We start from the raw sequence: 14,380 nt of genomic DNA on the forward strand, positions 1-14,380 counted from the left end.
AATAAACATAGCCAAATTTTATTAATGAGCAAGTCGTTCAGTAAGTCTTTTTAGTCACTATATATACTATCTTGCTTGGCACTTTTTACCAACAAATTTTCAGGTAAGTTAACAGAAAAAACCTTTTTAATATTCAAATGAATGTAATAAATAAAATGGTATTTTACAAGATACTGGTATTAACTAGTACTTATAGAATTGTTTTACATCCAATTTCGGTACCAAGTTAGTGCTTATTTCAAATAGTGAATTACGTATAATGCAATTCACGTAACATGACCAAAAATGACGATTTTTTCTTAAAATCAGCTGTTATGACGAAATTTGAGAATGTTTCAGTCGCCTAAAAGTTGCATTTATTCATGTATCTAAGTCTCTATCTATAGTTGGCTGAAAGAAACGATCCAATTAGTAACTACCAATAAAACAATACAATAAAATAAATAAAAGTACACAGGGAAGTTGGCCAAGTCACATGGATTGAACTATCGAACTCTACTGCATTGTCAAAATAACCAATAATGTACTGCTATTACCATCACTTATTATAAAATACGTAACAAAGTACTTTCTAATGAGGTAAACTGCGCCCTGTAAACTTAATTTTTATACTTTCTGTCCTGCCATTTACAATAATTTATGTGATGCAAACGATAGCAATCAACACCATTGTCTAGTTACCAAATCGAGATGTTCTAAAGGAGCAAGCCATGTAATACTTAGTAACCTGTGGCCGGTTTTTTGATCCGTAGTTCAACTAAGTATCTACCTACATATATATTTTTTGTTGGTTTTTAACAAATGGTTGGTTTTTTTACCAATGCTAAGTTAACCACCTATCAAGAAATTGTCCCTTAAGTTATTAGCAGTAGGGCAGGACAGAAGCGCCACAAACGGTTAGACCACCGCCTCAGCCGTACTGGCGGATGATCTTGGCCCACTCCCACGGGTAATTCCTCTGCACATGCGCCAGGGTGCGCCTGATCTGCCGCGCCTCCTGCGGCGAGCACTGCGGACACGAGCCTCGGAGCACCAGCGGCGCTAGTGCTGGAAGGAAAATAATGCAAATGAGGTTTGAGTGCGGTGGTATCTCAGTCGGGTAAGCGCCCGCTTCTCACGCTAGACGGTGATGGAAAACATCGTGAGGAAACCTGCATATCTAGATTTAGCACATCTAGGTATGTGAAACCACCAACCCGCTGTGGACCAACGTGGTGGGAAATGGTCCAAGCTTAGGAAGGCAGTTTAGACCTTGGTTAAATGCACAAAGGTTCCACTCGAGAGCGCCAGGTGCAAGTACTTACACCCCCACAGATAATATAATAGAATAGGTAAGAATATTAAGTTATATCTATTTATAAGTTGTTTGGGTGAGGTAATAGATGAGGAGAGAACCCAAGTGTACTTAAATCAATTTTCATGAAACCAAATCAAGTATGAAATGAAAAGATGTGCGAATCAAAAAGTATAAAATCATTATTACTCAATTCTTTGGATTGCGTATAACGATTAACTTTACACCTCATCATTTAAACGTAGTGATTAAATCCGACAAATTTGACATATGTGCATTCGCAGTTCGATTCGATTCCTTGTATGAAAAAATTCGCTCCCCTAGCGTTCAGTAGCGAGACTAAATAACTCATACTTTTGACGTTTGTAGAACCTCCAAGCCTCGTTTTGGTAGCCGCATCATCACAGTTGAGTATAGGGCCCCCTAGGGCCCTTTATCTCTGATCTACTTCCTAACACCTGTTTTATAGGTAAGTACCTCCCTCGTATTAATATTTCTATACCATACCACTTTAGAAGGTAATTAAAATTGAAGGCCTATAAGCATCAATTCACACGTACCACAACCACACCACGTCGAAGCGACATAATGTGGTCAAGCTGTGGTTACGTGTGAGTAGTGTGGCAGCGGCTTTTTGCAGTTGCGTTGTGGCAGCGACAAAATGTCGATGTGGTTGTGTTGTCTTTATCTTCATTGTGGTACTTCTGAATTGACCCTAACGGAGGGAAAGACGCTGACGTCAAGATGTGACAAAGGCTTTCTTCGGACTCACTCACTCACGAGCGCGACGCCGCCGACGCTAAACTTTTGTCACTTTTAGCCGTAGCGTCTTCCGCCCGGGCCCCGTGCTAGACCTTCATTAGATACTAAAATGAATGACATAAATTGGCTGGCGACAACGTTAATCCTCAAAGGGTAAGCCACACGTTAAACTCGAAAGTGTAACGTTTGTGTACTTACTTCATAAATAAATTAAGTAGGTAAGTAAGTACTTACTCTATTTTTTGTCTAAACTTGCTACTTACTTGCATAATAAATTCATGTGCATAATTTAATGGGGAATTATAAAACGAGCGAACAAAAAAAAACTTTGCGACTGATGATGACATACTGTTTTAATAACTTGAGCGGTATGAATTTGAGTAAGCGAAAAATTAACTAAACTGACGACGAATATTGATTTATAATAAAATCCAGAACGAGCTTACAAAAAGTGGACTGTGATAAATCCATTTCAGATATTAAAATTTTATCCGAGCGACTTAATTACTAAGTGAGCGACTGGAAATACAGAGAGGGCAACTTCAATATTAAGATATATTCGATTTTTCTAAGTGAGGTTATACTTAGCGAACTACTAAAAAGTTCACTTTGAGCAAAGTTTTGTATGCTGCTTTATTAATGATTATTGGATACTGATATTCTATTTGAGGGCTTATGTTTTTTTATTTTGATACGCTTTTTAATGAAAACTACAGATTTTTAAATGCACTGGCAAAAAGGATCGTGCGACTGTCCCGAAATTTTCAATAGATATGTATGCAAACACGTTTTGGGGCTATCAATTCGGCTCAAACTAACAACACCACCACTGGAAGCAAAATGATACCCATTGGACAAAAAAGAAAACGAGGCCGGCCCAATAAGTCCAAGCCCGCACTTATTTACCAGTGACGATGAGTAGTAGGCTCCTCATACCTATCAATGTTTCTTAGTATTAATAACAAGTTTTTTTTTTAGTTGACTGAAGCGTCTTATTTAAATTTTTGTTCATTTTATTGAAATAAATGCATGCATATTACATTATTTTTATGGAGTACATTATTTTATTTAATTACCCTTATATTTCAATAATAAAATTTCCCAACTAATAGAATAGTGTTTTTTCAAATAGTTATTTCATATTATTTTTATTTTTTAAATGTGAGCTCATTATACTCTGCTCATTAGTGTATTTTTGAAAGTGGTTTTTGTATTGGAAACACTTCATTTAAGATAAAATGCCGCTCAGTATAAAAAATACATTTGCCAAATATTGAAAAAAATGCAGGACGTAACGTTGACACTCAAACAAATATTAGGTCGCTCAAATATTATGAAGCTGCTCATTTTGTATTTTAAGTAACTCAAATTAATGTTTGTAAGTTGCTGTTCTGTTGATTTCTCGTCACTCGCAGTCAGTCGCTCACTTAGTAATTCTATAACCCAAATTAATTAATTTTGACACTTAGAACTGTAATTTACAGTCACTCGTTTTATTGCTACCCTAATTTAATAACTTCCTTAAGTGTTCAGTAACCAAGGTAAGTAGCAAGGTATACCTACTTACAAATATAATTAAGTACCTAATTATAATATCTAGGTACTACTTAACAAAATGCAAATAAGTTGGTAAATCCTATTTACATTTGCTTTATTTATTTACCTTACCTACTAATCATTACCCACTCTAGTATTAATGATGTCATTGATAAAATTAGGTACTTAGGTAATTAACTCGTAGGTAATTAATTAGCGTATTAATTAGCGTAAAAATCTCATGTCAGCTACATGGTCATGTCATGTCAGCTACAAAATCATACTACCAAAAAGTATTAAGTTGTAATTTGGAAAAAAATATGCATCCATTCAACATTCTAGCTAGAGCGTAGGTAGTATTATGTAAAGGTACCTACCTATATACCTAAACATAATCTCCTTTGTTCTAGGATCACCAAAGGCTCCTCATAACTCATGTCATGACAACCGAATGGTGTAGTGGTAGTGATACTGACTGCTATGCCGTAGTCCCGGGTTCGATCCCCGGCCGGCGCAGATATGTGTTTAAACAGTTTAAAGGCAGATATTTGTACTCGGGTACCTAATTATGTTTATAATAATGTATCTATCTATGTATCTGTGTAGATATATCAGCTATCCGATAGCCATATTACAGGCACGTTGTAAGTATATTCAAAAACACAAAACAGCTTCATTGAACAAATTGTTGCTCATGTAAGAAGTTATAAATGCATTTCATGAGGGTTTCTTAGCGGTGTGTTAAAATTTAATCAGTTTTAACTTACTTCGTAATCTTCTGCCGACAGGATCGCAGGGACCTTCTCCCATTGCGCATTTGAGATGTCTCTGCATCGTAGCCTTGTCGGACAGCGTCTTGTCCAACTGGGCGTCTGTCATCTGAGTCACTGGGTACGCCGAGACCAAACCCAGCCACGCAGAACAAAACAGACAGAGGACCACTACGTTCTGAAACCAATAGAAATCCATGTTTTGATTATGGGTAAAGAGGTAGTTAAAATAGCATCAATAATGCTCTAATAGCTTTTAAATTAAATGTTACGCGGATGGAGTCATCTCCATCACTGTAAAAAAGGGCATTTTCAACGCTGCGCTGCGACACAAATTAAACATTAACCATAAGTAGATGTATGATATTAACAAAACAGGCCACTGCTCCCAACCAAAATACCAACCTTCATGATCTGGCTGTAAACCACTTTTACACAAAACTTTTTCACTATTGGCGGCAAATATATTTTTCTGTCGAGTTAAAATTCCTAAGCCCCAGGATGCGGTCAATTCGGACTGCGTTTGGTGACCAAATGACCGACGTTGGCCTTATCCTGTGTCCCTCTTTTGTTGTTCGATTACGCGTCAATAGGGCTAAGTTAACAAGAAGTCGTTAGGGCTACGACCTATGAAATGAATAGGACATTATTCGATATTGACGACCGTGTCACACAGTGTACGAAGAAATTGTCATTAGTTGAGTGAGTAATAAGCTTATGTTAATGAGTTAAACGTAAGTAGATATATAGCTAGTCCTTTTTAAGAATCGGCTATTGTCGTTTAATATGGTAATAAGTAACTCATTGGTACAGATGTTGAACCGACCATTGTGTGATATCTTTAAGTAGAGTGTAGCAACGGTATATCATTTGTAGATGGTCAAATAACCCATACATACTGTGGCACTGTGGCAAATAACATCATACCTACCGAAGCCGTAGTTGAGCTAGCTTCAGTGATCGTAACTGATTATTGAAGCTAAGCAACATGGCACGGTTACCAATTTGATGGGTGACCGATTGCATGTGGTTGGCTTCCGTGCTTCGGCCGGCACGTTAAGCTGTGGGTCCCACCGGTTGCTCTTTAGGCAGCAGTCCTTAATCCTAGTCAGAGGCGTTCCAGCATCGGCAGCTTGAAAACATCTGACAGTCGGGTAGCCAACTTACCCGACAACTCTCTTATTACAAGCTTGCTTATGTTGGGGTCCACCAACCCGCACCAGGCCAGCGTGGTGAAAGGCCTCTATAACCCTTCCTTCATTGGAAGAAGAACCGTGCCTCAGCAGTGGGGACGTGGTGGGTTTGTGATACAACTATAAACCAAACCTAGGTACCATCATTTAAAATTTTATCCAATAGACACAAGTAAGTAGGGGCCCTACTTAATTAACCATGTAGGTACTTAGATATCACTTACAGTCAAACTATAAAGTCCTGAGAGTGCGATTTTGCTAAGACTTTTTATGATCATCAGTTATTTACTTACTTTTACATACAATTTAAAAATAAAATACCGATTGAGTATGGATTTTTAACGGATTTGTCCTTTAATAAATATAACAGATCGATTAAAAACGATCTTAAACAATTAGTTAGGATCCACTTCCGTTTTCACGACTTTATAGTTGGACTGTACGTAGTAACTAATTTAATATCTGACACATATCCTACATTTAACCCATTATAAAGGCGAAAGTTTGTGAGTATGTGTCCAGTGTGTGTGTATGTGTGTTTCTTCTATACGTCATAACGGCTGAACCGATTTTAATGAAATTTGGTATGGAGTTAGCTAACACACTGGATTAACACATAAGTATGCAACTTTCTATCGCGGTATTCCCACGGGAAAACTTTTTAAGGCGAAGCGTAGCTCGCAGGATTAGCTAGTACTTTATAAAATATAGGCCCTGTTATAAATTTATTTACAAAACAAGAATGAGATGCATAAATAACTCAGGCGTCCCTAAGATTGAAAAACCTAACTAAGTACCTACCTACCTATCTCTGGCTCTTCGTGTCAGGGATAAATTCGTAGAGCTAAGTGCAACGAATGAAAAAAGTAACTCCTGTGTATGTAAATCCTTGAATTTTGTAGATGTGAAGTTTTATTTCCAGTGTAAGTAAACCCGTCTTGAGTGCCTACTTTTTAAGCGGCCGAAAAAAGAGGAAGTTCTCAATTTGTCTGTATTTTTTTCATAGAACGGTGCGACATCTATCAGCGAGTAGCCGAAGTTATTGTGACTAGTGATGGGAGCTAAAATAAATCAACGGTAAAGCTTTGCTGCGCCCAAGAAAAATAATAAAATGTATTAACTCCATAAATTAGAAATAAATATAAATATTCATATGTTACTTTAGTTTTTGTTTTATTATAGTAGGTATATTACCACACAACATATTAGAATTTGTGGTCCAATCTTCATCGGTAAATACCGAAAAATCTTGTAGTACTTCACTACTTAATTGCGGAGTCTTGTTGAGTTGAGGGAAGTTTAATTAATTCTGTTTACTTTTAACTTTCCATTATTTTGGTGTCAATTTTTTATATTTTTTTCCCGTTCAGTTAAGCTAGCTAACAAGATAATAGCATGAAATTGAAGTCAAAGAAGTATTTGGTAGCATGTTGCAATCAATAGGTTGCGTCCTTTGGGACGTCTGTGTAAATGTACGAAGCTTTTGTTCAGTTCGGACTTGATCAGATTTCCGCGGATTAATCGACTTGGAACAGTGTTTTCAATAATAAGTAATACTGAAACTCTCAACACCATCTACATCATAGAGTTTAAAGCCCAGTTAACCAGCAAATGTTTATTTTCACGGAGTTAATTAACTGCTGTCAATCAATCATATGGTCGTAATTAGCGATGTCAATGTTTGTTTACTTGTGAAGAAGTTGTCGATATTTATATCAATATCACCTATATTGATGTTTCTACGATGAGCAAGCCGAGTTCCGAGGCCGAGTCGTCTTGTAAACGACAAGAAAATGGCGACGTAGCAGCAGGCTCTGATCGCCCACTCAAGAAAGCGCGCTTTGCGTGGCAAGTCAAGGGGAAATACCACCTGAGGAATGACACCAGTGAAACAGACAAACCCTCGACGGCCAATCGCGATCCTGACAACGCAGGCACTTCCTCAGACAGTGAGAATGACTCCAATGACCTTGTGGGCAATACTGAACAAAATCTAGAAATTTTGGGAGACTACTTGCTCAAACAAGATTTCAACACTTTGGACTCTGTCATTACTGATTCTGATAAGTCTCTTCTGAAACCATGTCCTAACATCTCCCCGGGGAAGCTCTCATATCCCCGTTATGTGTCTACTTATGAAACTGGTGGAGCCTCTCATAATTCTTCAGATTATAGCAGTAGAGATAATGTGTCAATTCCTATGTCCATGGTTCACCAATCGCCGAGTTTCAGTGAAGACCAATGCATAGCTAGATGGCAGGCCAGACAGGTAAATACTTATGATGTCACACTGATAGTACATAATGTAATGACTAATACCAACTTCTCACTTAGTTACCATAAGTTAATTATAAACTAAAGTTTATTTTTTGTATACTTTCAGATGGCCAAAGGCTTTGTGGATAACACAATCAACAGAGTCCTAGACTCATGGATGGTGACTCCGATGCCAACTGAAAATGACAGCAATCGTTTCTTAGCCTTGGATGTTGCTGAATTCATAAACAACCTTCCTGGAGATAACAGCATAGAGAATGAAGGTATCCTGATGGCAATATCAGCACACGGGCTACAGAACACATCCAATGCTTCAACTAGCACTAAAGAGGACAATAAGAACCACCAATATAAATCAAAATCTTCAAAAAACAATGTGTTCCCCTCACCTCCGAGTAGTCCTGTACTGTATGATGATGAAAGTATGAATGAGACCATGAAAGAGGATCAAAGTGATAAAGTCAACAGCCATGTTCTAACTGACTCGTGCTCCTGTCCTGGCAATGACACGTCTGGGTCAAACAGCAACTTGTTCCAGCCTAATCCCTTTGCCCCATTCTCTCTTTTCCCCGATCCTGATGGTTCCAGCGACAATGAAGACATGAATGAGAATACAAGTACAAATGATGATATTTTCGCCAATCATTTTGATTTCATGGATGCAGCTGTAACATTTGCTATCCAAAATAAGGGATTAACTTCTTTTGGGACAGACTATGGATAAAATTTAAATCCTTCTAATCTCTGGTTACATGACAAAGATATTAAGGCAATGTTAACTATCAAGGATCTGAAAAATCTAGCACTGTTATTATACCTACTATTGTAAAGGTTTGGTTTGTTTAATTGAGATTGTGGTACTTTCTAGAATAAGTAAGGAGCTCTGTGTTTAAGGAAATACTTTGTTTTTGTAACTTGTCCTGTCCTATTTTTTTATTTGGAGTTGTAACAGCAGTACAAAATCTTACAATTGCTTAATATAATATATCTATGCTGAGCTGACTGAATGATTTATAACTGTTGAGACAGATTTGTATTGTTACTTTACTTTATAGTATGCCATAATTAATGTTTAATCATCTCATGCCTGCTATTGTATTATTTCATGTAAGTCTTTATCATTTATTGTTCATAGCATTTATTCAATTTATTGTTACATAGGTATTGTATATTATACTAAAATATGTTTTATGATTTTATTGTGGTGATACAGCTATTTTAATAATAGCAAAAAAAAGTATAAAGTTTTAAGTCTGAAATGTGTGTAAAACTTCCGTATATAGACATAGAGAATTATGTATGCCATACCGACTAACTGTAGTCAATAAATATGATACTCAAAACGATTACATTTTATTTCTTAGTAGGAGTAGGACACGAATGCCCATAATATAAATAAAAAAATATAGAGAAACCTATTTTTTTATATTTTTAGATCTCTTATAAATTTGTGTAAATTTCAGTCCTTCGTGCGAGTTTTTTATGATTCGATATAACTTTTATGAGAATCAGCTTGTTCGGGAGATAAAGTAAAAGTTCTCAATAACAATTTTATTATTGCTTGTTATTTATTATTAATATTCACATAATACAAAATAAACTATGCACAAGTAAAGACCACTGATGTTATTCTGTAGAACTTTATAAAATATTAAGACTTATGCACACGACCGCGGCATTGCAATATGCAGTGCGGGTGTACACAGCAATTAACATTTACAAATTAATTATAATTTACAAATCCAGTCAGTTGTGTGTCCGCGGCAAATTGTGATGTTCAAGAGTAGTACTAATGCTAACAAATCATTTATCTGGCGAAACATACTTATTAATCTTACAAGTATCTGTACAATATTATATGTTTATGCTGCTGCAATAGTAAAATTTAAAATTATATGTACAAACAAATCATGTCTTTCCCTATTGTGGTTATTGTTTCGTCCTTCTGGGCGACGTTAAATCAATAAAACTGTTACCTAAAACAAAACCTTACAAAAAATAGAAATAAGGTTCAGGTAGAAATTATAAAAATAACATGTACAGTCTTACAACTACAATGCATAAGAGTAAAAATTTGTTAGTCGCTATTCCGACTAGACGACTCAAATATGACTCGGATCATACAATTTTTTCTAGACTAAAAACTAATTTTATGAAAATAAAATAGACATTCTACTTGCCTACAAAAACATGAAATACTAAGTACAAACATAATCATGAAGGCCATGTTAGGAGGACAACCTTAAATTTCATTTCAAACATAAGATATGAAGTTTTACATTTAATCAGATCTCTTTTTTCTTGTGTCTGTTAATGAAAATATTAAATTAATTATTCAGAAACCATAAAAATCTCCAATAAAATATAAGTAGGTAGTAGGTACTTGTCAACATAAAAATGATCAATATGCACACAATGAATTTAAAATTTTATCTAAATAAAAAAAAACTGATGCATTACATAATAAACTTTTGTGTTTCAAAAAGTGTCTTACAAGGGCCGGTCTCAACGAGCGAAATAATCGTGGGCATGGGACAATTTTTTATATGCACCATATCCCCACTCTAATGTCACTGTGCAGACACGTTATGAGATATTATATCGCTCGTGGAGACGGACAGAGACGTTAATATTTATACTTGTGTGGCAGAGTCACAGAACACTGAATTCACTATGGTAATGCAACGATTTTCTTTCATTCCATTCCAAATAAATAAATAAAAAATCACATGGTTTCAGGGGTTACCATTGATTTGATTGGATTGATCATTATGATGTCTACAACTCAAAGATAACAATATGGTTCACTTTACATCCAAGGCACTAAGCGCCTGGAAGACATTGTATCTTTTCATAAGTCCTACCTCGCCCGGTGACTTCGGGGCTCGGTATTACAATTCACAAGCGAAGAGAATGTCATTGATTAATCTCAATTGCTAACACCTAGATAATTTAATTTACATACGTCTTAATAATAATGATTCTAGTCATTCAATAAAAAATCTCAAAAAGTTTTTAAGAAATTGACAAACACATGCAACACCCTTAAATTTAACAAAGCGTATGGATTCGTCTCATCTTATTTACAATGTAAGTTACTAGCGCAATGTTACAAGCTGTAGAGGGCACTGAAAGAAACTTATATTAAGTAAGTACGATTGACCCTACGAGCACAATTAACAACGCCATAGGCCTTGTCGAGAATGGTATCCCAACAAAATAGTTTGAACGCTCACATGTAGGGCACCATTATTAATAAGGCGGAAAACGTTTAAAACTAATTTTACATTATATATTTACACTATGCACAGGACTATAGCAACACACAAGAGTAAAGGACTTGGGCACCCAACCTCATATTGCTTCAGTTACATTTGCAAGATATTTCACTAACTACACTTCTGATACATTGAATTGCTTTTCTTAGATATGAAATTTCGTAACTAACATTTAAGCAGCAGACAAGTCATCACAAGTTGATTGTACTCGTACATTTAGCTGCTGAACCATTAAATATCTAACAAAGCATTTTGTGCTTAGTGGACACAAAGCAATACAAATAATAAACAGACTCAAGCTAAACATTTCATAGACAATAATAAAGTTAGCACCTTTTGTGCAGTTACAATTAAATCGTCTAAAATGGGTAGTAGATGTAACCTTAGTAGTAACCCTAGAATCTCAAGTCATAATTTCTTTCATCTATGGTTCCACACTCCATCACTGACAAAGCAGTCACAAAATAGAAATAGCAACTACGCAAATGAGATCCTTAACAATATAGATTTCATACATTTATAGTCTTATGCCCAAGTTCATTGTTTGTGCATCACACGTACAACTATCACACAAGTCCGAACTATGAGTAGTGTCACTGCATTAGTGTCCATGTCTGGCTTGCATAACTGCCAACAACTCGCGTGCATACAATAGCAGCGATGTAATAAATAGTTGTGATGTAGGATGGGATCAGAGGGGAGGTATTGGGTGTGGGGAGGGGGGTGTAGCGAGTCGCTATGGCTTGAATTTCACCAGAGGTATGTTTTTAGAGTGTAGGCACTTGTCACAGACCCACTCGGCGTACACCTCCGCCGTCAGCAGCTGGAACGCCGGCTCCGTCAGACCCGTGCAGCCCCTGGAAATGTGGAGAAAAAACCCTTTAGTTTTAAGTATGTAAGTCAATGGAATAATGTCTACGATAATCTATATTACAACAGCCCATTCAGTGGGTCTTTTATGATATTGCATTAGAATAATCTTTTAGTCTGCCTACAGATTTTTTAATTTTATCTAGGCACCTATGTATGCCCCTGTTGGCCAAAGACCTATCAATGCTTTATAGAATACACAAATAAAATAAATAATGATCTCAACTCACCTATGAAACCAGAAGTTGCAGCCGGATTCACACAGGATGGCTTGATCATTGTCATGTACCTCCTTGTGGCATACTCCACATGGGTATATTGGCGGTGCATTTGGGTTCTGAGGGTTGAATACCATGGGCTGGTCAGGAGGGTAAACCTTACCAGCACTCACTGGCATAGGCTTGGGGCCAAACATGCCCATTCCTTGACCCATAGGGCCCACATTCTGTCCTCCGGGTCCTCCCATGTTCATGCCACTCATGCCTCCCATAGGTCCACAGTTGCCCATGTTACCAGGCCCTGGTCCCATGCCCATTGAACCACCTCCACCCATCCCCATGGGACCTCCATGTCCCATGTGGCCACCACTGTACGGTGGCCCAGGACCCATTGATGACATAGGACCATTACCACCCATAGGGCCACCTCCCATTCCAGATCCCATAGGGCTTCCATGCCTCATAGGGCTGCAGTGACCAGGCCCCATTCCACTATTTTGCATTGGATTAGATGACATCATAGAACTATTGGGCCCCATTGAGCCATTTGAACAACTAGGCCCCATAGGACCATTCATTCGAGGAACATTCATACCCGGGCCGCCTCCTCCCATAGGACCATTCATTGGCCCGTTCATTGATTGAGCACCAAGAGGACTATGCATTGGGGGGCCCATAGGACTGTTACTCATGTGGCTTCCAGCCATTGATCCCATGTTCATTGGACTTCCCATTGGCCCGGAGGACATCGGTGAGCCCATTGGCATTGAGTTCATTGGACTCATGGGGCTGCCCATAGATCTTGAGGGTCCCATGCCCGGGCCCATGTTGTGGTTGCTCATTCCCATGTTAGGCCCTCCCATTGGGGACATTCCACCCATATGGCCCATCGGACTCATGTTCCCCATAGGACTTATCCCACCTCTTGAAGGCATCTGTTGATTCATAGGGCTCATACTGTGGGGTAAGGGACTCATGTGCCTCATTGGAGGGCCTCCCATACCGTGCATTGGTCCCATCATGCCCATTGGGCCGTTTTGGCCCATCATAGGCCCATTCTGACTCATCATAGGCCCATTGTGTGAAACTGTTGATGGAGAATCATCAAAAGGGTTTGAGGCTACAATAGTATCCCCATAGCCTGTGAGTGGGGGAGGTAGGAGGTCTTGAGCTGTTGGTGGCGGCTGCGGAGTAATGGCATTGTTTGCATTTGAAGTTTTCCGCCTCTTCTTGGGGTTGCTTGGTGCTGGTGCGGGAGGGGTGGGGTTGTCCATGGGTGGCTTGAAGTCTGGTGGCCCGAGGCCGGGCCCCGGGAGCCTGTATGGTGGCATTCCCGCCAGATTGTGACTCATTGTGTTGTAATGTAGTTTCAACTCTTATAGTCTTTGCATCTAAGCATTGTGTGCACTGGCATAGTTCAGTTGAGCCACACTGCCCCCGCGAGGCGCCGCCTGGGGTGCAGGCACCGCGGCGACGGGCCAGGAGACTGCTGCTGTCTATTTCTGTAACAAAATTCATACATTAATTACCACACATTAAAATACACCATATATTAGATATTTTGTTCATAACATTACGTGTCAGTATAATACAGTGGTCGTGTCGCAATATGTTTCTGCTTTTGAGGAAAATATGGTGATAAATGCTCAAATCATCATCAGACAAATATTGCTAGTAACCTACCAGTGACAATGCATGAAAAGAGGCTATAAAAATCACCAAAATTGCATTAGCGGTTTATCTCATGCAAAGGGATCCAAATAATATAATAAAACTTACTGCATTATCACTGTAGCATCAGAATTTTTGATTATTTTTTTTGTCCTTTTCCGAGACCCCAAGGCAGGCGTGCAACATATGACAAAATACCAAAATTAGATCACTTCTTATGACCAAAATTTGCCTTACATGTGAGGCCCCGTGTTAAGTAGAAGGATTTGTCCACTTATTTTTCACTTATAACTATAATTAGCAGTCGAGAGAAAGCATTTTTATTTACGAATAGCTAAAATCCAAACAACACACGCCACATTCACGGCGTATTTTTGGACATAGTTTCGCCGTCAGGTGGCGCTTTTGACGCTAAAGTGCTGTCACGTAATGCTACTTTTACACTCTCGCTTGGGCACTGTCTTGACTTGATCGCACTTTAAAAAAACAAAGTCGATAATCGAATCGTAAC

The 14,380-nt window shown here is 38.1% G+C and overlaps 3 protein-coding genes across 4 annotated transcripts; 1 reads left to right on the top strand and 2 right to left on the bottom strand.

The window, feature by feature from the left end:
* Positions 1–876: 876 nt before the first annotated feature.
* Positions 877–5,051, bottom strand: LOC125488448 (ejaculatory bulb-specific protein 3-like). The gene is made up of 3 exons (XM_038115923.2): positions 4,768–5,051; positions 4,360–4,540; positions 877–1,047 (listed from the first exon to the last, which is right to left on the bottom strand). Exons 1-3 carry the CDS (start codon positions 4,771–4,773, stop codon positions 911–913), a joined length of 324 nt encoding a protein of 107 aa, XP_037971851.2. The 5' UTR covers positions 4,774–5,051; the 3' UTR covers positions 877–910.
* Positions 5,052–6,808: 1,757 nt separating this feature from the next.
* On the top strand, positions 6,809–9,178 carry LOC119693232. The gene is made up of 2 exons (XM_038116084.2): positions 6,809–7,824; positions 7,939–9,178. Exons 1-2 carry the CDS (start codon positions 7,300–7,302, stop codon positions 8,554–8,556), a joined length of 1,143 nt encoding a protein of 380 aa, XP_037972012.2. The 5' UTR covers positions 6,809–7,299; the 3' UTR covers positions 8,557–9,178.
* Positions 9,179–9,375: 197 nt separating this feature from the next.
* Positions 9,376–14,264, bottom strand: LOC119693231 (protein pygopus). 2 transcript variants are annotated; one of them, XM_038116082.2, is made up of 3 exons: positions 13,978–14,264; positions 12,211–13,700; positions 9,376–11,967 (listed from the first exon to the last, which is right to left on the bottom strand). In XM_038116082.2, exons 2-3 carry the CDS (start codon positions 13,548–13,550, stop codon positions 11,847–11,849), a joined length of 1,461 nt encoding a protein of 486 aa, XP_037972010.2. In that variant the 5' UTR covers positions 13,551–13,700; positions 13,978–14,264; the 3' UTR covers positions 9,376–11,846. The 2 variants fall into 2 exon arrangements, with proteins under 2 accessions (XP_037972010.2, XP_037972011.2); XM_038116083.2 differs by having other exon boundaries at positions 14,107–14,263.
* Positions 14,265–14,380: the final 116 nt, after the last annotated feature.

The sequence above is a fragment of the Plutella xylostella genome, chromosome 21 (assembly GCF_932276165.1).
Source record: "Plutella xylostella chromosome 21, ilPluXylo3.1, whole genome shotgun sequence".
NCBI classification, from domain to species: Eukaryota; Metazoa; Arthropoda; class Insecta; order Lepidoptera; family Plutellidae; genus Plutella; species Plutella xylostella.